Source organism: Hippocampus zosterae, chromosome 10, assembly GCF_025434085.1.
Source record: "Hippocampus zosterae strain Florida chromosome 10, ASM2543408v3, whole genome shotgun sequence".
In the NCBI taxonomy this organism is placed as follows: Eukaryota; Metazoa; Chordata; class Actinopteri; order Syngnathiformes; family Syngnathidae; genus Hippocampus; species Hippocampus zosterae.
This window is the reverse complement of record NC_067460.1, coordinates 22853832-22877138: the sequence shown is the minus strand read 5'-3', so window position 1 is coordinate 22877138 and position 23307 is coordinate 22853832. Positions and strand designations below refer to the sequence as shown.

Below are 23307 nucleotides of genomic sequence, written 5' to 3'. Positions count from 1 at the left end.
TCTGGCTCTTCTCCACATGGAGGAGAAGCGGCTCAATTCTGAGCACCTCCTGGATGACCGGGCCTCTCATCCCTGACCCTGAGAGGGCCCCCCCTCACCCTTTTTCGACGTTGGATCAGGACAGGGTCTTTTGTGGGAAAAGAAGGGCCTTGTACCAAATATTTGAATTTACTCACTTGTATTTGTGACTTGGTCGCACACAACAGAATCTTCTGGATTTTGATACGTTTTTTTAAGTAGCTATATATAATAAATACATATAAATACATCTTCCTAACCGCTTGATCCTCACTAGGGTCGCGGGGGGTGCTGGAGCCTATCCCAGCTGTCTCCGGGCAGTAGGCGGGGGACACCCTGAATCGGTTGCCAGCCAATCGCAGGGCACACAGAGACGAACAACCATTCGCACTCACACTCACACCTAGGGACAATTTAGAGTGTTCAATCAGCCTGCCATGCATATTTTTGGAATGTGGGAGGAAACCGGAGCACCCGGAGAAAACCCACGCAGGCCCGGGGAGAACATGCAAACTCCACACAGGGAGGCCGGAGCTGGAATCGAACCCGGTACCTCTGCACTGTGAAGCCCACGTGCTAACCACTGGACTACCGGGCCGCAAGTAGCTATATAGTCTTGTGGAAAAAACAAAACGTATCTGGATGCAGATAATTTTCATGTGGGCCACCAGGTGACAAAATAAAATGTAGTCAATTCAACACCGTATTTTTATTTTTATTTTATCCCCCACTCCCAGTGTAGGACAGCATCGAAATGAGCAGCGAATTCATTTCGCTTAAAGTTACGAGCGCATCGCTGGCGGGCAGGTGGCGGCGAGACAGAGCCGTTTTTCAGATACGGCGCGTCTCAGGCGAAAGAGCCCCTGATTGATTTCCCATCACGGGGTCATGACTTCGGCCAGCCAACATGTGGTCAAACAGGGAATGAAAAGCCCAGTCGTGCCGGTCACTGGCCCCCATTTAGGAGAAAAAAAAAGGTAGAGCACAATAGCAAACACCCAGCGGCTCTCAATTGACTTTTCTGTCTCTCTTAGCAAATATCTTTTTTTTTTTCACCTCAATGGAAAATGACGACCCAAAGATTCTGTTTGCCTTTCGACGACTTGTTGTGTAAGTTTCCGGGTATTTGCACAATGGGATTCGCAGCCTTTCAATGGAAAAAAAAATCGTTGAGTTTATGGAGGTCAATTTATTTTAAAGAAAGCACAAGCAAATGTTGCTGGAACCCAATACTGATGTTGAGTCGCGACAGTGCACCTCCATACCAGTAGGTGGCAGTTATCCAAAATGTAGTGTGAATGACTTTTGTACCAAAATTTGGGTCTGTTCGGAATTTTTAATCCACCGTCCGAAACGCTATTATGTCAAAGCCGAGAGTAAGTTACTGTGTAAGCACAAATGAATAATTTTATCGGTTTCAGCTTCTGATAAGCGGCCCGGCCCTGATTTTATTTTTTTTATTTTGAGCAGGTGAAATTGTCAAGAGAGAGTATTCGTGGTTAGCTTTAGTCGAATGGCTTCACAATTTTTGGGGAGTTGACACTCTTGCGATGCAAGCGATTTTTCGTGTGGTATTTTCGCTCACTCGTAAAAGCGGAAAATGATGGTGATGAATCAACTCCGAGCGCCAAACGTCATTGCAGAGTCGTAAAGTTGATGCGCCGACCAGTCGGTTCAAGGCCGACCATGTACGCAGACCCGCTACGCCGATTGTCCAAGCGTAATGAAGTGCTACGGCCGCCAATGAAAATACAAGCTGTGCTTTTATCATCTTAATGGGCTCCTGCTTTATTTTTTTTATTTTTTATTTTTTTTCCTTCTCACACGCTGGGTGACAAGTCGCCGTTCAACCTGGTCACAACCGCGCGTGTGTCCGTCCCGTGCCGTCACGGTAACGAGAGTTTTTTTTTCAACGTTACTGCCGCGGACGGTCTCGATGGCGACCTTCGTGACGCATTCAAATGCATTCAGCGTTGCGTTGGCAACTCCTCAGTGCGCCGCTTGCACCGGACTGAAATAGGCAAATCACGTCCCCTTTGTTCTTGCGAGCACATTTGCATGATAAAAAGGAGATTTATCCAGGAGGGAAAAAACAGCGTGCGTCGGTATAAAAATCGGGCAAAATCGCTGCCCGAGCCGCGCGTGCCGACACGGGACCGAGAGGGGGGTTGGCCGGTCTCACCTCGTGTTCGTGTTCATTGACCCTCCGCTAAGGATGTCCCCCCCCCCCTTGCGCCCTCCCTCTATTTCTGCGCCAGCATGCGGCAAAATCCAATTATCTCCGACAAACTCGATGTTGTCGGTGAATATGGATGGCTGGCGCGCGGCCGCGTCAGCTCAAGGTCGCCGGATAACGCTTCCTGATTTTTTTAAAGCGCCTGCTCTACATACGCCCCTGCAGCTGATAAGTTATCAGCTGATTGCACCCGGCAAACGAGGATGCGGTTATTGAGGCTGGATACCGACCTACTCCACCTATGGTGTTCATTTATTTACTTCTTGACTTGTTTGTTTGTCACCAACCACCTGACGGTGGCCTCGGTGTTGACCTTTGCTCCAAGGTCATTTGTCAAATGAAATCAGTCCCAGCAAGGCCTTTCCTTGTTGCGGCATTCTAAGAAAAAAAAAAGGGGGGGGGGGACCCGACACACGCCCGAAAAAAAACATTAGTAAGGCACGAAAGAAGCCTCACGGTTCAAGAGTGGAGATTTGCTCTTAATCCAGTCTGAATGACGGCCAGCTGACAGCCGTCTCCAAAACGCTGATCCGGACCTGCCCAGGAGCCGATAAACTCGTTTTATCTTTGGAGTGGACGCGAATGACTACCTTGCTTAGATGCACCCATGTTGCCGTTTTGTACAAAATGCCCGAAATTGGAAAACTACTTTTGCTTTGCAGCATTTTCAACAAAAGGAATACGGGTTTAGAGAACAAATCGTTCATTGTATTGCCCGCCAACTGAAAGGTAAAAGTAAAAGCAACGGAGCAAATGCTTTCGGAGCAAACGGCTCGTGCTGACTAGCTTTGTTGCCGTCAATGTCATCCATCCATTTTCTAATACCGTTTATCCTCAAGGGGGGGCTCAGGGGCGTGCCGGAGCCCGACCTGGCTGTCGTCGGGACAATTAGGTGGGCTGCACCCTGAACTGGTTGCCAGCCAATCACAGACCTCGAATTGCTCAAATGGTGTTTTGCAGCTTTGTTTTTGTCCACGTATCTCAAAAACAAGGAACGAGGGAGTCCACTTTTTGCAATCGCCGTCACTGTGTTGCTGACACAGCCTTGTCATTTTAATATCCCGGAGAAATTACGGGTCAGAGAAAGTGTCCTCGCGAGCATTTCTCTCCGCTCGGTGCTGCTGCAGCTCGTGTGCTATTTACAACAATTTGCGAGCTCGGAGTAGATCTTCTGCGCACTCTTTTCATAAACAATTGCCAATGTGGGAGGCCCAGCTAAAATGCCTGTTTGCTTTTTGTTTTTTTTTTTTGCTTTTTGTTTTGCTTTTTTTTAACCCGCTTTCATTTCTTCTCACTGTCTTTTCCCCTCCAGTGAATCCAAATGGCCTCTTCTAGTCCTTGTTAATTGTGTCTCACGTCCTTTTTTTTTTTCTCCACCTTCGCCAACAGCAACAGCCCGGCCCACAAGTACTACTTGGCCAGCAGCCCGGTGAACGGCGCCGTGTACCTGTCGGACACCAGCAGCCGCAAGGTGTTCAAGGTCAAGTCGCTGAACGCGCCCAAGGACGTGGCCAAGAATCTGGAGCTGCTGGCGGGCACCGGAGAGCAGTGCCTGCCCTACGACGACGCGCGTTGCGGCGACGGAGGCAAGGCCGCCGAGGCCACGCTCACCAACCCCAGAGGTGAGGGTGAGCGGCTCTGCGCATGCTAACCATTAGCACGCGCGCGCGGTGGCCCATGTGTGTGTTTATGTACTCGAGATACAACTTACATTACAAATTACTTCGAATTACAAACTGTTCCAAATGCTCGTCAGCATTAGCATAAAACGTTCTGCGAGGAAGCACACACATGGCAGGAAAAGCCGACTAGAACAGCTGAGGAGCTTTATTTGGGGTTACTCGCAGACGCGTTGTGTGCTTGCTCCGGTTGAACGCGATTGGCTGATTCCGAACACAGCCACATCCCGAGTTTTAAGAAGGGTGTGCACACTTGTGCAACCACATCATTGTGTTTGTTTTTTTTTCTGCTGAGCTGTGCAGGTTGTGCTGTCAATCAAAATTCTTTATTCTCATCTCATTTTTCATGTTGCCATTTGAGCGTCACTCAAAAAATGGCCGTGTTTAAATGAAAGATATCAACATAAATAAACTGTAAAAAAATAAAATATAATACACAAATAATATACATGAAATATTTCTTAAATAGTAAAACATTTAAGTTACGGCACATTAAGTAATTAATTCTATTTCAATGAATTAACCCCAAAAAGAATTGCCAAACTTAAATTGATCAATAAACACATTTTCTAAGCTAAATTCTTTTTTTTAAAAATCAAATTCGTATTAAGTTGTAACGTTAATTACATTTCGCATCACTGGTGTAAATTATTATCATACTTCATTATTTTGATTATTTCCTTGTGCTCCCCGGCGTCATCTCCCCCCCCCCCCCCCCCCCCCCGCCCCATCCAGTTCTCTATATTTGGACGAGGCGTTAAGTCATTTCATCACACGCTTGCGCACCTTTTGTTCTCCGCTGGCGTGACAGTGTGATTCATACGTGCTGAAATCTTGCTGGTAGAGAAGACGTGTTAAAAAAAAAAAAAAAAGAGAGAAAAAAAATGAAATAACACACACACACACAAGCGCACACGCACAAAAGGTTTTCTTAGAAAACGACACATTTTGTCGCCAATGCTGACAGGCGACGACACAGGAGAAATCAGGCACGCAAATCAAAGGGAGACGCGAACGTCGGCTGCGTAGTTCTCGGCGTCTGTTATGGGAAGAAGAAGGAAGAGATGTCGATACATTCATTCAAAGAACATAATAATCAGTGCGCTACAAAAAAAAAATAGTTGCAGGAGAAATAAAGCCTGACAGCCCCCCCCCCAAAAAAAATGGTTGCAATTAGGGATATAAGGCGGCCCGGTAGTCCAGTGGTTAGCACGTCGGCTTCACAGTGCAGAGGTACCGGGTTCGATTCCAGCTCCGGCCTCCCTGTGTGGAGTTTGCATGTTCTCCCCGGGCCTGCGTGGGTTTTCTCCGGGTGCTCCGGTTTCCTCCCACATTCCAAAAACATGCGTGGCAGGCTGATTGAACACTCTGCATTGTCCCTAGGTGTGAGTGTGAGTGCGAATGGTTGTTCGTCTCTGTGTGCCCTGCGATTGGCTGGCAACCGATTCAGGGTGTCCCCCGCCTACTGCCCGAAGACAGCTGGGATAGGCTCCAGCACCCCCCGCGACCCGAGTGAGGACCAAGCGGCTCGGAAGATGAATGAATGAATGAATTAGGGATATATCGATGATGATGATGACGGATTTTTTTTTTGTCAGGCGGATGCCGATTCCACTGTTTGTTCCAATAACAGATTATCTGGTCGATTAAGTCAGGAATTAAATTTTTTTTTAAAATGGCAACAATCTGTCAATTTTTTTGGGGTGGGGGGGCGATTTTGGAAATTGTAATGCAACACATCAAGGTGTTCTTTGCTGATGACTGCGCTGACTGACTTTTTTTTTTTTTTTTTAAGGCATCACGGTGGATAAGTACGGCGTCGTCTTCTTTGTGGACGGCACCATGATTCGCCGGGTGGACCAGAATGGCATCATCTCCACCCTCCTGGGCTTCAACGACCTGACCTCCGCGCGACCCCTCAGCTGCGACTCCGTCATGGACATCGCTCAGGTATCGCGCCGCCCCGCCCCCGCCCCGCCCCCGCCCTCGCCGCCATCTGAGCGGAATTAACCCAGGATGCGCGCTGACCTTTTGCCGCCGGCGGCGACTATAGGATGAAGCTTGAACTTTAACCCCCACGCGCGCTCGCCATCCATGCATGCGCATCCACTGAGGCACGAGCGCATATGGACCCACTCGCACGTCCCCTCCCTTGAAAACCGCCCCGGGCAAGGACACCGGAGTGGTCGGAAGAGCATAATTGGGGCGGATAGAAAACTCAAATGATCCGGTTGCACAAGTGTGCACCCCCCCCCCCCCTCTCCTAAATGGGATGTGGCCATGTTGGCCATTTCAAATGCCTCTCATGAACCCTCATCAATTTCAGATGTTTTAGGAGGCTTTTGCCGACATTGTTTTGCTTTCTCACAGAATTGAAACCCGTTCACGCTAGCATGACAAAAAGCGAACGAAAAAGCACAAAAATCACCCACGGAGACTGCCGGCAAGGACTTGATCGGCGCATGACAAACGGCTTGCGAGGCCCCGGCGAAAGACGCTCAGTCGCTAAAAAGCCCCCCATTAAAAATTCATGTGGGCGGCTTCAAACACTCGCCAAGCCCTCACTTAACATCAGCGCTTCTCTGGAGGAGGGCTCGTACATTATTACCTCCACCACGTGGGATGAGCTCGATGTTGGTGAATCAATCGGACTCCTTGTCCCACATGCTGCAAAATGCGAATGACACGGCGTGTAGTTGGCGTGCGTCCGACCGTATTTTATTTGGATAAAATGTCGAGGTTCGACGATTCATCGCTAAATACCGTATTTTCTGCACGATGAGGCGCCTCAGAGTATAAGGCGCATCTTCAATGAATAGCTTATTTTAAAACGGTTTTTATGCACCGCATTATAAGGCGCATAGAATAAAGGCTGCAAAAGGGGCTGCGACTGCACTATGCATCCACTAGATGGAGCTACACTAAAGAAAATACAATACAATACACCTTTCTCTATATAGAGCTCTCACAACTGCTGCAGCTGTAAAAAAAAAAAGTGCTTGACATAACTTTTAAGATACTACGTCCAAGAAATCAGAATATCGATCCATATACAGTATATAATGCGCATCGGATTATAAGGCGCATGGTCGGCTTTTGAGAAAATGCTTTTAGGTACGTAAAAACTATTTTAGTCATCAATTCATCACCCGCCACCTTGTTTACTTCAATTTCATGCGTCTTTTGCCCGTTCATGCGTCTTTCGCTTGTTCAAACTGGTCTTAGCGGCTCCAATTTGGCTTTAATGTCCTTAAAAGGTGCTATGCCACAGCCCCCCTGTCGGGTTCTGACTTCAAGCGGAGGAAAAAAAACGCGCCGGGTTTTACAGCATCCACAATAGCATTGCCGTTGGATATACTTTTCAGACGGAGACTTGAAATGATGACATTTCACACTCGTCTGCCAGTGGACGTCATGCTGATGCCAGTAAAGAGGAGACGTGATTGCTACATGACAGTGTCCCGGAGTAAAAATAGGGAGAAAAAAAAATTGCTGCATTTCTTTCGTGCTTGCCATTTATTTATTTATTTTTGTCACATTTGTGAAATCTTAATTTTCCAAATGCCAAGTCAAGTTTGTGCTAAATTTCAAGTCATTGGATTTCGCAAGTCGTCAGTTGCGTGCATCTCGACCATAAAAGAATATTTGAATCTTATTTTGATACCTCGGGTGCGAGGCATGTAAAGAACGGTTCATATTAAACAGGGTTCACCATTCGTTTCGGTTCAGCAGAATTACGGTTCAGATTCGATACGCCGGAACTCGGTTTGGTTGCTATCATCACAAAAAATATTTGCCTGGACTGGTTTTCATTTTCAAGAAACAAAATGAGCAAACGTCCATGAAGTTGCTTCACGTTCACAATGAATTCATTTGAAAAGAAAAATGGCGTGACTCTCACCAACGTCCGACATGAAACATAAAATTGCACATACACAGTCTATATACGTATGCAATAGTCATTCATTCATTCATTCATTCATCTTCCGAACCGCTTGATCCTCACAAGGGTCGCGGGGGTGCTGGAGCCTATCTCAGCTGACTTCGGGCAGTAGGCGGGGGACACCCTGAATCGGTTGCCAGCCAATCGCAGGGCACACAGAAACGAACAACCACTCACACTCACACCTAGGGACAATTTTAGAGTGTTCAATCAGCCTGCCATGCATATTTTTGGAATGTGGGAGGAAACCGGAGCACCCGGAGAAAACCCACGCAGACCCGGGGAGAACATGCCGGAGCTGGAATCGAACCCGGTACCTCTGCACTGTGAATCCAACGTGCTAACCACTGGACTACCGGGCCGCCCACGTATGCAACAATAACGACAAACAATTAGTAAAACCGCATAAAAAGTCGGATTTTAAAAACTCGTCCACAATTTCAAAAAGTAAGTTAAATGTCGCAGTTGTTGTCTCTCATCTCTTTCGCAAATGGATCCAAAACAGAATTCGTCGAGTCCAAATTCAATCACCTTCGGCCCTCCCCTCCATGATACTTTTTCTTCATGTGGTTGGCCTCTGCACTCGGCGTCGGCAACATTCTGGCGGGTGGCCAGGATTGCGCGCCACACACACACACACACACACACACACACACACACACACACACACACACACACACACACACACACACACACACACACACACACACACACATACCCTCATAAATCTTTCAAAAACATAACAAACAGCACGTTAGCCTAAAAATGCCAGTCGGCGGTCGTTCAAGCCGAGTCTCATGAATACCAAGTCAAATTTGCGTCTTTCGCCGATTTCTTTTTTTTTTTTGTCAAGCACATCACAAGTTCTCATCTTTAGGGGGACTTCGTTTTGACTCCAGTCGAGTCCTGGGACTCGAGTTGCATCACGTCGGACGTCGGCATCACATCTGCGAAAACGTTTCCCAGCGTAGCGCTAAAAAAAAGAAATAAAAAAATTATTATCTCGTCACTCGGCCTCGTGTAATATTGAACCGGCAGCGTTGACAAGAAATTGGTTTTAAGGAATTGAAAGTCCCCCCCCCCCTTCCCTCTTGTATGAAGTAAATGCATTTTCTGAACGCCGCCGGGTCCATTGATGTTATACGCGGCCCGCGGCTATGCTCCATTATGGGGTGGGGGGGGGGGGGGGGTCGCCTCCCTTTTGAGCGCGATGCGCTTTTTTTCCAATCAAAAGCGGACAAGAGTGGCACGAGGAGGCAAAAAGCGTGACCAATCACGTTGGAGATTCAGAGATGACAGTTTCTTTCTTTTTTTTTTTTTTTTTTTCCTGTCGTTTGACTCCCCCCGTTGGCCGTCAAATGAGGAAAAGAACGGGAAGGGATAAAGGTGGAATATGGTGGGCAATCTTCTACTTGAAAGCGGATAACAAGCTCTGCCGTGTATTGGGGGGGTCGTTACACCGGATGGCGGGTGTCCTTGAGCGACTTCAACGAGCCGAGCCGCCTTGTCATTTATTTTTCAAACGCAGGCGACACGGTGCCATGTGGAAACGCACTTGATGGCCAAACTGTTGGTTGACTTGACGTTTCCCATTTTTTTTCTGATTTTATTAACATTAAGTGTGCATGTAAAATGTAAAAAATTAATTCATTTTTATGTTTATATATAAATTAAAATTTGTTTTTTTTTCAAAGTTCAGCATGTATAAAATACAAAAGAAAATCATATTTCATTTGCTGGTTGAAAAAAAAATCACCAAATATAGAGAAAATTCATCTTATTTCTTAACTTCTACATGTTATTTATAAAATGTAATTACTTGCATCATGTTTTTTATGATGATAATTCTCATGTGCATGTATAGAATGCGGTCGGATGTAAACTACACGGCATCATTTTTGTAATTATTTCAAATTTGATTTTCAACTTTCATTCTCAACCTCCCATTCGTTTAACTTTCCAAACATTCCCGACATGTATTATTATTATTTTTTTCCGCATGTCTTCAGGTCGTCGCAGGGACATGTCAAGGTCTGGCTGCCATCTTGTTTTTTTTTTTTCCATGGTTATTGTCACGTCTTTAATCTTCCAAAGTACAAGAGGAAAATTAATTTCTGTTATTTCCACGGATCGCACTTGCTAACGCATGCTAATCAACGCCTTTGTTTCATCACTTGCACAACCCCCCCCGCCCCCCTTACTATTAGTGTGCATTTAAAAAAAATCAATTCACGATTGAAATACGACACTTGATACGTGCTTCAGAATAATGAAGTGACATTGAGCACGAATCGCCTTGTCGGCGGAACAATCGGTCTTCACGGCGAAGGCTTGAGGCCTTCCGTCGTACTCCAATTTCATCTGCCGCCGTGAGTGGCGGCGACGAGGACGCGGCATTTCCGCGCCTTTAAAAACGAACGGCTGCGGTTTATCTGATCTTCAGCACTCCTCACGCCGCCCTTTTTCCCCAGCCGCGATTGATGACTATCTTTGGATCAAACCGTATAAAGAGCGTGTTTCTGCTTTCGATGCTACACTCGGCACCGCATTCGTCCTTATCAGATGATTTTGGGGGAGGGGGGGGGGCAGTTGTTATTTTTCCTCAAAACTTGAATCTATGTCAGTTGTCGATGTCATAATGTATTTTATTGTTTCTTGGAGGGCCCGCACTCATTTAACTCATTCACTCCCAAAGACGTTTTTAAACGTCTTTTCAGACGTGGTCCAGAATTGGCTGCTACTGAATGAGTTCAGGTCTTAAATGAGAGTAAAGGTTCCAAAGTCGGGCTTTTATAAGGCTAGAGTTTCAAAGTCTGGCTTTAAACTTAGAACTTAGACCATAGAAACTTAGAACTTAGAACCACAAATTGTGGATTTTTTTTTTTCCGGGAATAGCGAAGAATGGTTTTCGCGCTATTAGCCTAGTTAACGCGGCTAGCGCTATCCCAAGATCCAAAGCGTACCGCAGCAGTGAAATCCTTTATCTATTTTTCTTGACCAAGACGTCGATGTTTCCGATGTGTTGCCCTTTTTGTAGGTTCGTCTGGAGTGGCCCACCGACCTGGCAGTGAGCCCCCTGGACAACTCGCTGTACGTCCTGGACAACAACGTGGTGCTCCAGATCTCGGAGAACCACCAAGTACGCATCGTGGCAGGCAGGCCCATGCACTGCCAAGTCCCCGGCATCGACCACTTCCTCATGAGCAAGGTGGCCGTCCACGCCACCCTGGAGTCTGCCAACACGCTAGCCGTGTCCCACACCGGCGAGCTGTACATCGCCGAGTCGGACGAGAAGAAGATCAACCGGGTGCGGCGGGTGTCCACCAACGGCGAGATCTCCCTGGTGGCGGGGGCGCCGAGCGGCTGCGACTGCAAGAACGACGCCAATTGCGACTGCTACTCGGGCGACGAGGGCTACGCCAAGGACGGCAAACTGAACGCGCCCTCCTCCTTGGCGGTGTGCCCGGACGGGGAGCTTTACATCGCCGACTTGGGCAACATCCGCATCCGCTTCGTGCGCAAGAACAAGCCGTACCTGAGCCCGCTCAACATGTACGAGGTGTCGTCGCCCATCGACGACGAGCTCTACCTGTTCGACGCCAACGGCAGCCACGTGTTCACCCAGAGCCTGACCACGGGCGACCACTTGTACAACCTGACCTACACGGGGGCGGGCGAGCTCAGCACCATCACGGACAAGAACAAGAACGTGGTGACCGTCCGGCGGGACACCACCGGGATGCCCCTGTGGATCATGACGCCCGACGGGCAGACCTTTTGGTTCACCGTGGGGACCAACGACGCTCTGAAAAGCCTGGCGGCGCAGGGACAGGTGCTCGCCGTCCTGACGTATCACGGGAGCTCCGGGCTGCTGGCGACCAAGACCGACGAGAACGGGTGGACCACCTTCTATGAGTGAGTTGAGCTTTTTTGTCAGATGTTTTGGGGGGTTTCGGAGTCATAGCGAGGCTAAGCTACAAAGGCCTCAAGACAGTTAGGACGGCAGAAAAAATCGTTGGCACCGCCCTACCCACTCTTGAGGACTTGCACACTGCAAGAATCAAGACAAGGGCACGGAAAATCCTCCTGGATCCCCCGCACCCTGCACACCACCTTTTTCAGCCACTCCCCTCAGGCAGACGCTACAGATCCATGCGCACCAAATCCAGTAGACACTTAAACAGCTTCTTCCCTCTAGCCATTAACTCCTTAAACAGTCACTGACATGGTCACTCTTCTTGCACCACAAAATGGTACTACAAAACTACTGGTTACTCTAAAATGGTTCAATGATTTTGTTGATACTAGTGCAGCGTGTTATACCGGAGACAAATTCCTAGTGTGTTCTACATACTTGGCCAATAAAGATGATTCCGATTCTGATTGGCCAAGTGCTTTCGGGGGTTGACCATGTCATTTTAGGCTACGTTTCAGGATTGGCCTGACATGTTAAGATCGCCACCGTGCGAATGAGACATCGAGTCGGTCAGAGTAAAACAAAGTATGGCGTGGCATAACTTGGAAGCGGTTGGTAGTGGAAAGCACCAATGTCGGCTTCATTCGTCTCCGCCAAGGCAACAAATGTGCTCCAAAGCTTCTTGGCAGCCACGTTTCCTCTTTAGAAATACTTGACAGTACCCGAAAATCGTGTTGGACCCTCTTTGAACGTAACAGTCCGCCACACTTGGTTTCGGTCGATTTCAACTGCCGTGCCCGCAGAACATACAGCGGAACCTTGATTTTTTTTTTCGCACCTAGAAAGAGCAGATCCTGGATTCAAAAAGTCCCGACCTAGCATCCGGTTCCTCCCAACGCGACCCTCAGTTGAGTACCATTCAAACACTGTAAGTTCCCGATTTGGCCGCGATTCTCCGCTGCTCTCTCGTCTTGGATAAGCCGAAATTAGCGTAGGCTAGAGCAGGCTAAAACGCACATCAACCAAGTTGGCTGGGGCGACATTCTCATCGATACGAGACGGACGACGGGGCGGCCATCGAAGCAGGAGAGAGAGTCCTTCGAAGTGCCATGGAGCAGGGACGTTAGCTTAGCATCTGGCAGAGACACTTAGCTAGCTCAAAAGGAGCGCGTCTTATCTACCTATTGAGATCCACGGCTCTTGTTTTTACTGCATGGGGAGTGTAGGTCTCTCGACCATGCTAGCTACTATTGCGCACAGTTGTCAAGCACTTGTTTAATTGGAAAAAAAAGTGTAGCTCATAAACGCCGTTATTCTTCCGCGTAAGTGCCATGTTAAATGTGGATATACAGTACAGTATTTTAAAATGTTTCCGACGATGAAACACGTTCCATTTTTTTTTTTAGTCTATGGACAAAAAAACATAATCAGACGAGCCCTTCCCCCAATTCGACTGTTAGCCTTAGGGGTAAGGTCCGGGTGGAAAGTGAATGGTTGACTTTCGGGTTAGGGCCACCTCCGCCGCCCGTTGAGCCGTTTATCTGAGCGCGCAACCTCCCGTCAGCGACAGATTGCCGTGTGCATCACTCGCTGGGCAAGAGCGGCGCCTCGTAACAGACGTAATCCCATTTCTGTTATCGTCTAAAACAGGATTAGCGCCTGCTACGGAGCTGTCCTCATCTGCTCTCTGGCATGTAATGACACGGCGTATATGCTCATCAGAGTAGTCGGGGGGGGGGGGGGGGTTGCGTTTCTCCGTCACTTCCAGGAAGCGATCCGTACTGTCGATTAATAGCACCGAGTTCCACAAAGGGAGGGTAGGAACAAAAAAAATGTGCGATGAAGCGGACGTTGCCGATCAGACATGTGTTTCACCTCACCGGAGGAATAGACGGGCCTGATGCATCATCAGACGCTCGCTTTCATCCGAGCTGACACTCCCTCACCTGTCTTTGATTTGCTCCGCATGCACGCGAGATGGCGCCGCTTATGTCGACCTGAATCGAAACGGAAAGATCCCATTGGTCCCCCCCCCGGCGCATCGGCGCCGTCCCGTGAGGGGGGGGGGGGGGGCTGCAGCCACGTTTTACGCTCAAGGGCCACATTTGATTTTTAAACGGGACAGATGGGCCAGCTCATTCGTAAAAGAAGGGGGCAGAAAAAATATATATATTTATAGTTCTTAAAATGTTAACTCATTCACTGCCAGAGGTTCCCACGGGATTGTCAGCCATTTTAGAGCAGACCCACGGAACGTCATGTGCTGTGACTCTGAAATCGGCGAAGCCAATAAAACAAAAGAGCACATTCGCTAGTGTCTTCTCGGGTCTTGTTTCAACCTTTTTCCATTGGGTCGTAATCTGAAGTAGAAAATGGAGACACGGGAACAGGGACTTAATGTTTTGGGGGGGGGGGGAGGTTGTTTTTTGTTTTGCTCTTGTGACACCGCCGACTGTGGAACAACAAACAGAAGACTGAGAAAAGACTTTTTATTGGCAAAATAACGCTTTGTTTACGGATACAGTGCACAAGAAACGCTGCGTGAGCGGCGCTGACTCACCGTATGGCTCCGGTGTGACTTTTAGACACGACACTTGCATTTTCACACAATCGCAAGACCTACTTTCGACTGTTTTTTTTTTTTTTTTTGGGGGGGGGGGGGTCAGGTTTATCAAAAATATACATACTCCATTTCAAAAGCTGTGTGTGTGTGCGTGTGTGTGTGTGTGTGTGTCATATTCACACCCCCCCCCCCAAAAAAAAGCGACACCAGCCCTTGTCCTTCCGGCTAATGTGATTCATGAATAAATTAGCTTTGAATCATGTCATTCATGACCCCCCCGGGCCACTTACTGCTCAATTCAATCAGTTGTTTTTAATATAATCCATAAATTGTGTGATGTAATCTTCTCAAAACAATGCAGTTCATAGCAATACGATTTTTATTTTTTTTTTCATTTCAAGTCACGGCAGCACCGGCAATGGAGAAAAAAAAAAACCCCAAATCATATTATTTGCCAACCCGTGCATGTCCGCTCATCAATGATTAATCTCAGCCAATAACGACTATTTAGCATTGACGAATTAGCATTGACGTTTCCTCGGGACACAAGTGAAAAGCTCGTCTCTATCGATGTTGCCCGTTTGTATTATGTCAGCCGCGCACGTATCCCACCTGCTTTTATGCTAACATTCCCGTGACATCATTTGTGTTTTTCGATCATGTCCGCTCGAGAGCTACGTTTGCCCGGGATTTCGTGCCATTTTGTGGCATTTTTGAGAGTTTCAAAGAGTACATTAAAAAAACTAAAAAAAAACACACAAATGGGTGACAGTGTCCATATGTTGTGTCGCACCAAAGAGTTAATTTTCGGTGGCTCGGACCATAAATCCAAGTCCACCGTTTGGCATGCAGCTGAGGTGGTCACATGGCCGCTTGGCCTCCTGTTATTGTTTCCGCAGTCTTCACGCAGACGCGTCCTGACATTCTCGACTCTGCGTGGCACTCCGGCTAACGATTAGCGGCTACGCCGGGAGGACGGCGAGGCGCAATGTCCACTCTATTATTATTGGGGACAGTCCCCCCGCCCCCCTTGCCCACCCCCCCCCTCCCCATTTCTACGCGAAAGGTCACAGAGCTGGCGTGTGACACAGATGTGATGCAATATGAAGGGACTCGTGGGCATCCGAGGGGAAGCCAAGAGCCCCCCGCCTGACCGCAGGAAGCGAGCCAAAAGGCAGCTGAGTCCCAGATAAAAATCCGAACAAAAACAAATCGCAGTCCACGTCAAAATACAACTGGCTTGACGAGCTCAAATTCTGTAGTGAAGCGATTTCTGTCGTCCCGTCTTGAAAGCGGATCGATTATATTGGTGTTTAATCAATATACGGAAATCAATGACTTTGAATTCAGCAAACGATGATCGACGCCATTTTTGCTTTTTATTTTCCTGACATGTCGGCGACCAACCAGCAACTGAATCATGATTCAGTTTTGGGTGAACAGATGAATCAATTCTGAAACTCATTTATTATAAATGATTGAGTTAATTATAGATAAATGATTAATCGACAATCAATCCCTTGTCAAATTCACGATTAATTATTTTTGATACTCGATTAATCGTTTCAACGTCTTGCTTGATTTAAAACCGTCCAAATTCTCAGAATTTCAGCTTCTCATTCGTGGATATTTTCAGATTTTTTTTTGTCCTTTATGAAAGCAAACCGATTATCCTCGTGTCGAATCAAAACATTTGCAAACATCCGATTTTACTTCAGAAAACAAAAAGCAACATTTTTGCCAATGTTAATTTTTCTTACATTTCAACAACCACACAAGTGACTGAATTCATTTGTTGGCACATTTTTTTTGTACATTGTCAATTTGAAATAATTTCCTGATTTTAGATGAAGAAATGGAAATGAAAATGTCCCCCCCCCCACCCCCCAACCAAATAATGGTTTGTTAGTTGTAGCCCTAGAATTTCGAGACATTTTTTCGTGGAGATACGTCAGTTACGTTTAGCCGCTATTTGCAGCAGATCTTTGTCCGGAAAAAAAAAAAGTGGGCTAGGTTGGGGGGTGTCTTTAGCTATAAATGACGTTAGCATTTAGCGTCTTTGGAAATGGAAGACTAAACTGCTCCCGTAGTGCTGCTCGGCTCGGATTACTTTTATCTCCGGGAGATGATTCCGCTCCCGCTCTTCCTGTCCATAATGGATATTTGAGATGGCAGCGCAGAGGAAATAAACCAGCGCCCGCCCCCCCCCCCCCCCCCCCCCCCCGCCCGCCCGCCAGCCTCGTTTATTCGAGTCTTTGCTGTGGCAGGCGGCGACATGCAAAGAGGGCCGCTTTTCAATCGGGATTCCGCGCGCGCCATCGCTCCTCATCCTGGCGTAATGTGGCGCTGGCGTCGGCCGCATTCTGCAACAGTGACGGCTTTCAAATTGTTCGCCGCTGATGGGCCTGTCGGGAGCGAGATGAAACAATCTGGCCGCGTCGTGTCGCCGCGTGTCATAAACGTCAGTTTTTTGGGGGTTTTTTTACACGCAAAGGTGGAGGAGGCCGGGGCCGCACCTCGCCGCTGCTTAATGAGATCAGGCGATAACGCCGCTCGCCTGTTAAGCTGTTAAAGGCACTTGGACGGGATTTGTGACGAGGGGCTCTTCATCTCTCCTCTGTCAGCGTTCTGATCGCTCTCAATTTGGGGATCCCACCCACGCCGAAATCGCGGTCGGGCTTGGTCCAGCTAGCCCAGCAAATAGGGGGGGGGCTGCGAATAATTTATCCAACCTTCCAAAGATGCTACGAATTGCTTTCTTCAAGATGTTTATTGCCACTCACTTTTTAAAGTAAACATGGAACAAAGAATATGGCCCGGTAGTCCAGTGGTTAGCACGTCGGCTTCACAGTGCAGAGGTACCGGGTTCGATTCCAGCTCCGGCCTCCCTGTGTGGAGTTTGCATGTTCTCCCCGGGCCTGCGTGGGTTTTCTCCGGGTGCTCCGGTTTCCTCCCACATTCCAAAAACATGCGTGGCAGGCTGATTGGACGCTCTAAATTGTCCCTAGGTGTGAATGTGAGCGTGGATGGTTGTTCGTCTCTGTGTGCCCTGCGATTGGCTGGCAACTGATCCAGGGTGTCCCCCGCCTACTGCCCGAAGACGGCTGGGATAGGCTCCAGCACCCCCCGCGACCCTAGTGAGGATTAAGCGGTCCAGAAAATGGATGGATGGATGGATGGATGGAACAAAGAAATGTGAAATGCTAACGGAAAGTAGCAATGGATACAACTGATATTCGAACAGCAGTGAAAACAGGAACGACGCGATACGTGTTCACTTCCGATACGATACCAATATTGCACTGACCGATACCGTTGTCAATCATGCTTTTATTGACTTAGCGGTATTTATTCCAAACATTTGGGTTAAAATACAACCTCAAACGTAAGAGCTACAGAGTGCACAGGCCTGCAAAAATACCAACATTTGGTTTAGCCTGCCCCTGCGCAGTTTGTGTCAGAACTTCCTGCCAGACGTGTGATTGCGCTAATGGCTAAACACACGCTATTTTGTTTCTTCAGGTACGACAGTTACGGCCGTCTGACCAACATCACACACCCGACAGGCCGGGTGAGCAGCTACCGCGCCGACGCCGATAGCGCCGTCCGCGTCCAGGCGGACGGCGCGGCCAAGGAGGACGTGACCATCACCACTAACCTGTCTGCCTCGGGCACCATTTACACACTCATGCAAGGTGGGTACAAATAGTTTGATTTCAACTGGGATCCGTTTATTTGGTTCCCGAAGCTCCTTTCAAATAATTCCGTCATTCACTCAAGAATGCATCCGTGGTCGACTTCACTGTTAGATCTAGATTCTGGAGCCATAGCAACAACACAACCTTAGCCTTGGTAATAATATTTCATCTTGTCCCTTTTGAAATCTCTGTTCCAGGAGTTATCATTCCATTCATAGGCGACAGTTCTATTCTATTGAGTAAGAAATAAATTTATTAACTATAGAAAAGATTTTTTTTTTATGGACTTTTGATTTGAACTGTGCTGTCCAGTGGTTAATCAAGGTCAAATGTTGCATTTGACAGTGCTGGGAAGTACGCTCAAATCGGAATATTTTGTTCCAGTCAAATGAAAAAAACAACACAAGTTTTTTTTTCTAAATTATAAAATAAATTTCATTCATTCATTCATTCATCTTCCGAGCCGCTTGATCCTCGCTAGGGTCGCGGGGGGTGCTGGAGCCTATCCCAGCTGTCTTAGGGCAGGTGGGGGCCACCCTGAATCGGTTGCCAGCCAATCGCAGGGCACACAGAGACGAACAACCATTCGCACTCACACTCACACCTAGGGACAATTTAGAGTGTTCAATACGCCTGCCATGCATATTTTTGGAATGTGGGAGGAAACCGGAGCACCCGGAGAAAACCCACGCAGGCAGAGAACATGCAAACTCCACACAGGGAGGCCGGAGCTGGAATCGAACCCGGTACCTCTGCACTGTGAAGCCCACGTGCTAACCACTGGACTACCGGGCCACCTAAAATAAATTTAAGGCCTGGAGATAACTCATTTGTGAAAACCGTTATGTATTTATTTATTTATTTATTTATTTATTTATTTGTTTGTTTATTTATTAAATTTTATTTTTATTTAAAAAACCAAACACTTTTAAAATAATTACCCAGCCACTTAAATTGGAAAATGATTTTTGGGGAAATGTGAGTTAAATACAAATAGAAGTTAAAAATATTTTTAAATTATTACGTCTGCTGAATCACTGAACACGGGATTTTAATTGTTTTTTTTTTAATTTTATTTTTTTATTTATTTTTATTTATTTTTGTTTATTTTATTTTTTTGCAATAAAATCACCCTGCATAATAGGGAGATTATATCTTAATTTTTTTTAATTTTATTTATCACCCCCCCCTTCAATAGAAATTTCGATTTCTATTGAAGAGAAAATTCGAGAAACCCAGGGACCGTTCGGCTTGAAAGTCGTAATGTGTGTGTGTGTGTGATATTCCCAATTGGTTGACTCATCTTTCCAACTTACGATAGTGAACAATGTACAATATTTTAAATGTCATATTTTTAACGTATAACCTTTTAACGTAGGTTATACGTTAAAAATATTTTTAACGTATAACCTACACCACCCACAGAACTTGTCTGCTCTTGCTTTGTGGCCCGAAGCTCCCCCAAACCTAACTCTATGAGATACCTCCTTCGAAGCTCCTTTGACATGCCAGTTACAGAGTTCATGCGCAGGTGATTGCGCTGCCACAATCTGACATCCACATTTTCGGCAGCCGTTTCCACCAACTCCGCACGTGTTGCTTCATCTTAATGAAATGAAAGTGCAGCGGTCAACAAGGCGAATTATTGATTTTGTGTCATAGCACACAATGGCGGCGATGAATACGAGCCGCTGCGGCTCGGCTCGTGACTCCCCAATTTGTGTTGGGGCTTTCGCACGTTTCAGACTTTTATCGATCGCCTGTTGATGGCGCTGAACCTTTTTGAGGGGGGCGGGGGGCGGGGCACCTGTGATCTTCCAAAGACAAGCCCGCCCGTCATCCAGCTACGCTCCCGTCCCACTGACTCCTTTCACGGCTGCAATTTGAGACATCCCGTGCGGGTTTCCTCCCCCTTCCCATTGTCCGGGTCCGCGAGTCACATCCATGTCGTGACCTTGTCTCAGACATCTGTTTGCCAGCCCATCGGCGCCAGCGACCCAGCCCGCTAATTAATTGGCTATCGTCTGTGTGGCACAGATAGCGAAGTACTCACACGCCGCACTTCAGTCCAAGTGCTGATAGTTGTGTAAAAATAAATACAAAAAGAAGTCCGACACTTGTTTTTTTCTTGCGTTGTTCGTGACCTGAATTCAAACATTGAAGACTTTTTTTTTTCAGATATGGTCCCAAAAAAAATCTAATTCACACAAATATTGTTCACAAAAGTATGAAAATCTTTGCTGAGCTAAACCATGCCCACAATCAAAGGCAATGTCAGATTGTCAACCTCGAAGGTTTTAAAACCTGAACAAGCCTATTTTGAGACTAAAGAGTAGAAAGTCCCAATTTCTTTTTTTTTTTTCTAAGTCGCTCATACTCTGAAAGTAATTGCTGGAAAATTCTCTGTCTAATCCCAAGAAAACGCGTGCAGGTAAGGTGGATTTTTTTTAACTTAATAGAAAATTATTAAAATTGTAAATTTCCCCAGTGTGGGACAAATAAAGGATATCTTATAGCTCATTCAGCAATTTTGATTGAATTTTTTTTTTTTTAACTACACGGCCTGAATTGTCAGTGGCGGAACCTAACAAAATATTTGCATTTCATTACATGCCACCTCTCTTGTTGACGACCAACTTCAGGATTGTCCGTCACATCGCCGTTTCAGAGATTGCCGCCGGATAGAAGCGAGGTTTAATTACAAATCTCCCCGGGGCTGCGGCAGACAGTATATCTAGCGCTCACTTTTAATCGGAAGGGGCCGTACTAAAGCTGTCATCGCACATTGCTTATTGCCGCACGCCGCCCACTTTAAGCCTGACTTGCAGTTGGGTTGGTACTGCTCCAAAAGCTACGCAGTTGTACGCTATGGCAGTTGTACCAAATGTACAGGGGAAAAAAATGGACCTCGAGCAAATTCTAAAAGATTAAATGCATACGCAAAAGGAAATTTAATCATAAGGCACCGTCATGTCCATTTTAGGCTTTTAAATCTGTGATTTTCCTTCATGTACCACTAGAGGGAGCCTGTGTACCACTAAGGCAGGGCTCATTTTCGCAATTTTCTTTGGAGGGCTGTTGTGATTGTTGTTGTTGTTTTTTTTTTTTTTTAACTGAGAAACATGAAGTCACTGCACATGTTTTGCTTTTAAGGGCCACATGAAATGATGTGGCGGGCCGGATCTGGCCCCCGGGGTCTTGGGTTTGACACCGTGCACTCGTGGTACTTAAGCTGCCACAATTTCAGAATCACCCTATTGTAACGTAGGTTCTCAAAAGAAAATTTCAGTCCTATTCCTTTTTTTTTTTCTTTTTCATGATTCAGAAAAGTCGAGTCGCAGCCATGCTGACCTAACGATGTTCAATTTTATTTGACTAAGTTTGGTGATGAAGCAAGGCACGGATGCTTATGTTGTAGCGTTCACAAAATGGCATGTCGGGGTGCACGGGGTAGTTGTGTTTAAATGTCCTTGCAAAAGTCCCTGGACCCCCCACCCCAAAAAAAAAAAAAATTCGATAAACCCGGGGACCATTTAGTTCGGCTTGAAAGTCGTAATATGTGTGTGTGATATTCCCAATTGCTTGACTCATCTTTCCAACTTACGATAGTGAACAATGTACAAAAGCTTTTGACAGCAACATGTTGGCTTGGGAGCCAATTTTTTTTCCCCCAAGTCCCGTTATTTCCTATGGGGGGGGGGGAATTGTTGGATAAACCAGCCGATTGGGAGGATGGCCAGCGTCCTGGAATCTATGCTGTGATGTTGTCATGAGGCAAAAAAAGTCTGAGGGAGCGCAGTGCCAACAAGGTCTCTTCTGCTCACCCATGAAATTGTGCCACTCTCCTCCTATTATACGCCAGACACCCCCCCCCCCCCTCCCGGACACGACTGTCAGTCATGATCATGATAATGAGAGTTATTATCCGCCTCACCTTTCAGAGGTTTGAATGTTTGAACTCTCATTTTCGCAAATCCATCCGCGATAGAGATTGTCAAAGAACTTAAAACGATTTTATGGCGTCTGCGAAGATGTCGTTGACAGTGCAAGAGAGCAATGTATTTCCAATGTAACGCCATGTTCAAAATGCGACCCGATTTCAAAAAATCTGTAAACTTTCAACACCTCCATCTGACAGCCGGCGGCCCGCACGCGGCCACGCGCGCCGTCGCCCCCAGTTCGGCGGCATTTCCAGCCCCGTTTGGCCTTCTAGGCCCCCTACAGGCCACCCCGCGTCGACCTCCATGATGGCGAGAGGAAAGGTCGGCCTGCCAACTTGACTCATTTCTTTCTCCTGACAGCACAACAGAGAGAGGGAAAAGCGTAGCGCTCGCATGTTGCGTGCGCTTGTTCTTTATCATCTACAAAGGACGCCGAAACCTGTCGTGTCGACGCGTGGGAATGACAATGCATGTTTTTTCCCGGGCCCCTTTGACAAACTCATTAATGTTTCACTAGCCATTAGGAGCTCCTTAATGAGGATAATATGCTTGCTTGTTTGTTTGTTTGGTTTTTTTTTTTTGTTCCCTGATGAATGTGGCCGAGACGAGCAGCAACATTAAGTCTGGATGTGGCGCCGCGTCGTAAACAGCGGTCATGTCTTTATTATTTATTTGTTTTGTTTTCCACCCGGTCAGCTCAGCTCGCGCTTCCTGCGGCGCTTTTCAATCCCCTCCGACATCACTCGAGGCTGCTGCAGAAATTCTGTGTAAAAAAAAAAAAAAAAAAGTTTACGGTGTGCTGCGAAAGCCGCTGGCTATTGATCCACGTTGCGTTATTGCAGAGTTTCAGTTAAATACTGCTGCCGCTGCTCGAGGTTATTCTTCTTGTTTTATATTGCTGAGCGGCCGTTTTAGCTCATTACGCTGTGACCTGGCTCGGATGAATATTAGATTATGTCCTCTTTCGTTAGCGGTGAGATGCCGTGATTGTCAACGCTTGCTAAAGTAGCTGCTCACACTCCGCACAGAGGTAGAAGTACAGATAAATTAGGGTGGCGCTAAGGTAAAGGTCACGATTCAACTCCTGTACTTTAAGAAAGTCATAGAGCACGCGGCCCAACATCACCATGCTAGCAACGCTAGCTAGTAATAGCGACGTAAGCAAGCCAACTTTAGCCGTGGCAGCTATCTCAGTAGCTTACTTATTTGTACGAGTGTTACTAGAACATTAAGTCTATCAGTTTGAAGTTTCATTTTTGCGGAGGAATGTACGATCAATTAACAATCCCAAAGAAGTGATCAGTGTATCCGTC

General features: G+C 46.9%; 1 protein-coding gene across 12 annotated transcripts in view; it reads left to right on the top strand.

Annotated features, from left to right (window-relative positions):
- The window catches only part of tenm4 (teneurin transmembrane protein 4), a 163276-nt gene that overhangs the window by 124848 nt on the left and 15121 nt on the right, over positions 1-23307 (top strand). For all 12 annotated transcript variants that reach the window (XM_052078334.1, XM_052078335.1, XM_052078331.1 and 9 more), the window contains 4 exons: positions 3644-3876; positions 5729-5883; positions 10914-11791; positions 17878-18050. In XM_052078334.1, coding sequence (XP_051934294.1) covers positions 3644-3876; positions 5729-5883; positions 10914-11791; positions 17878-18050 — 1439 coding nt within the window. The remainder of the gene's footprint in view (positions 1-3643; positions 3877-5728; positions 5884-10913; positions 11792-17877; positions 18051-23307) is intronic.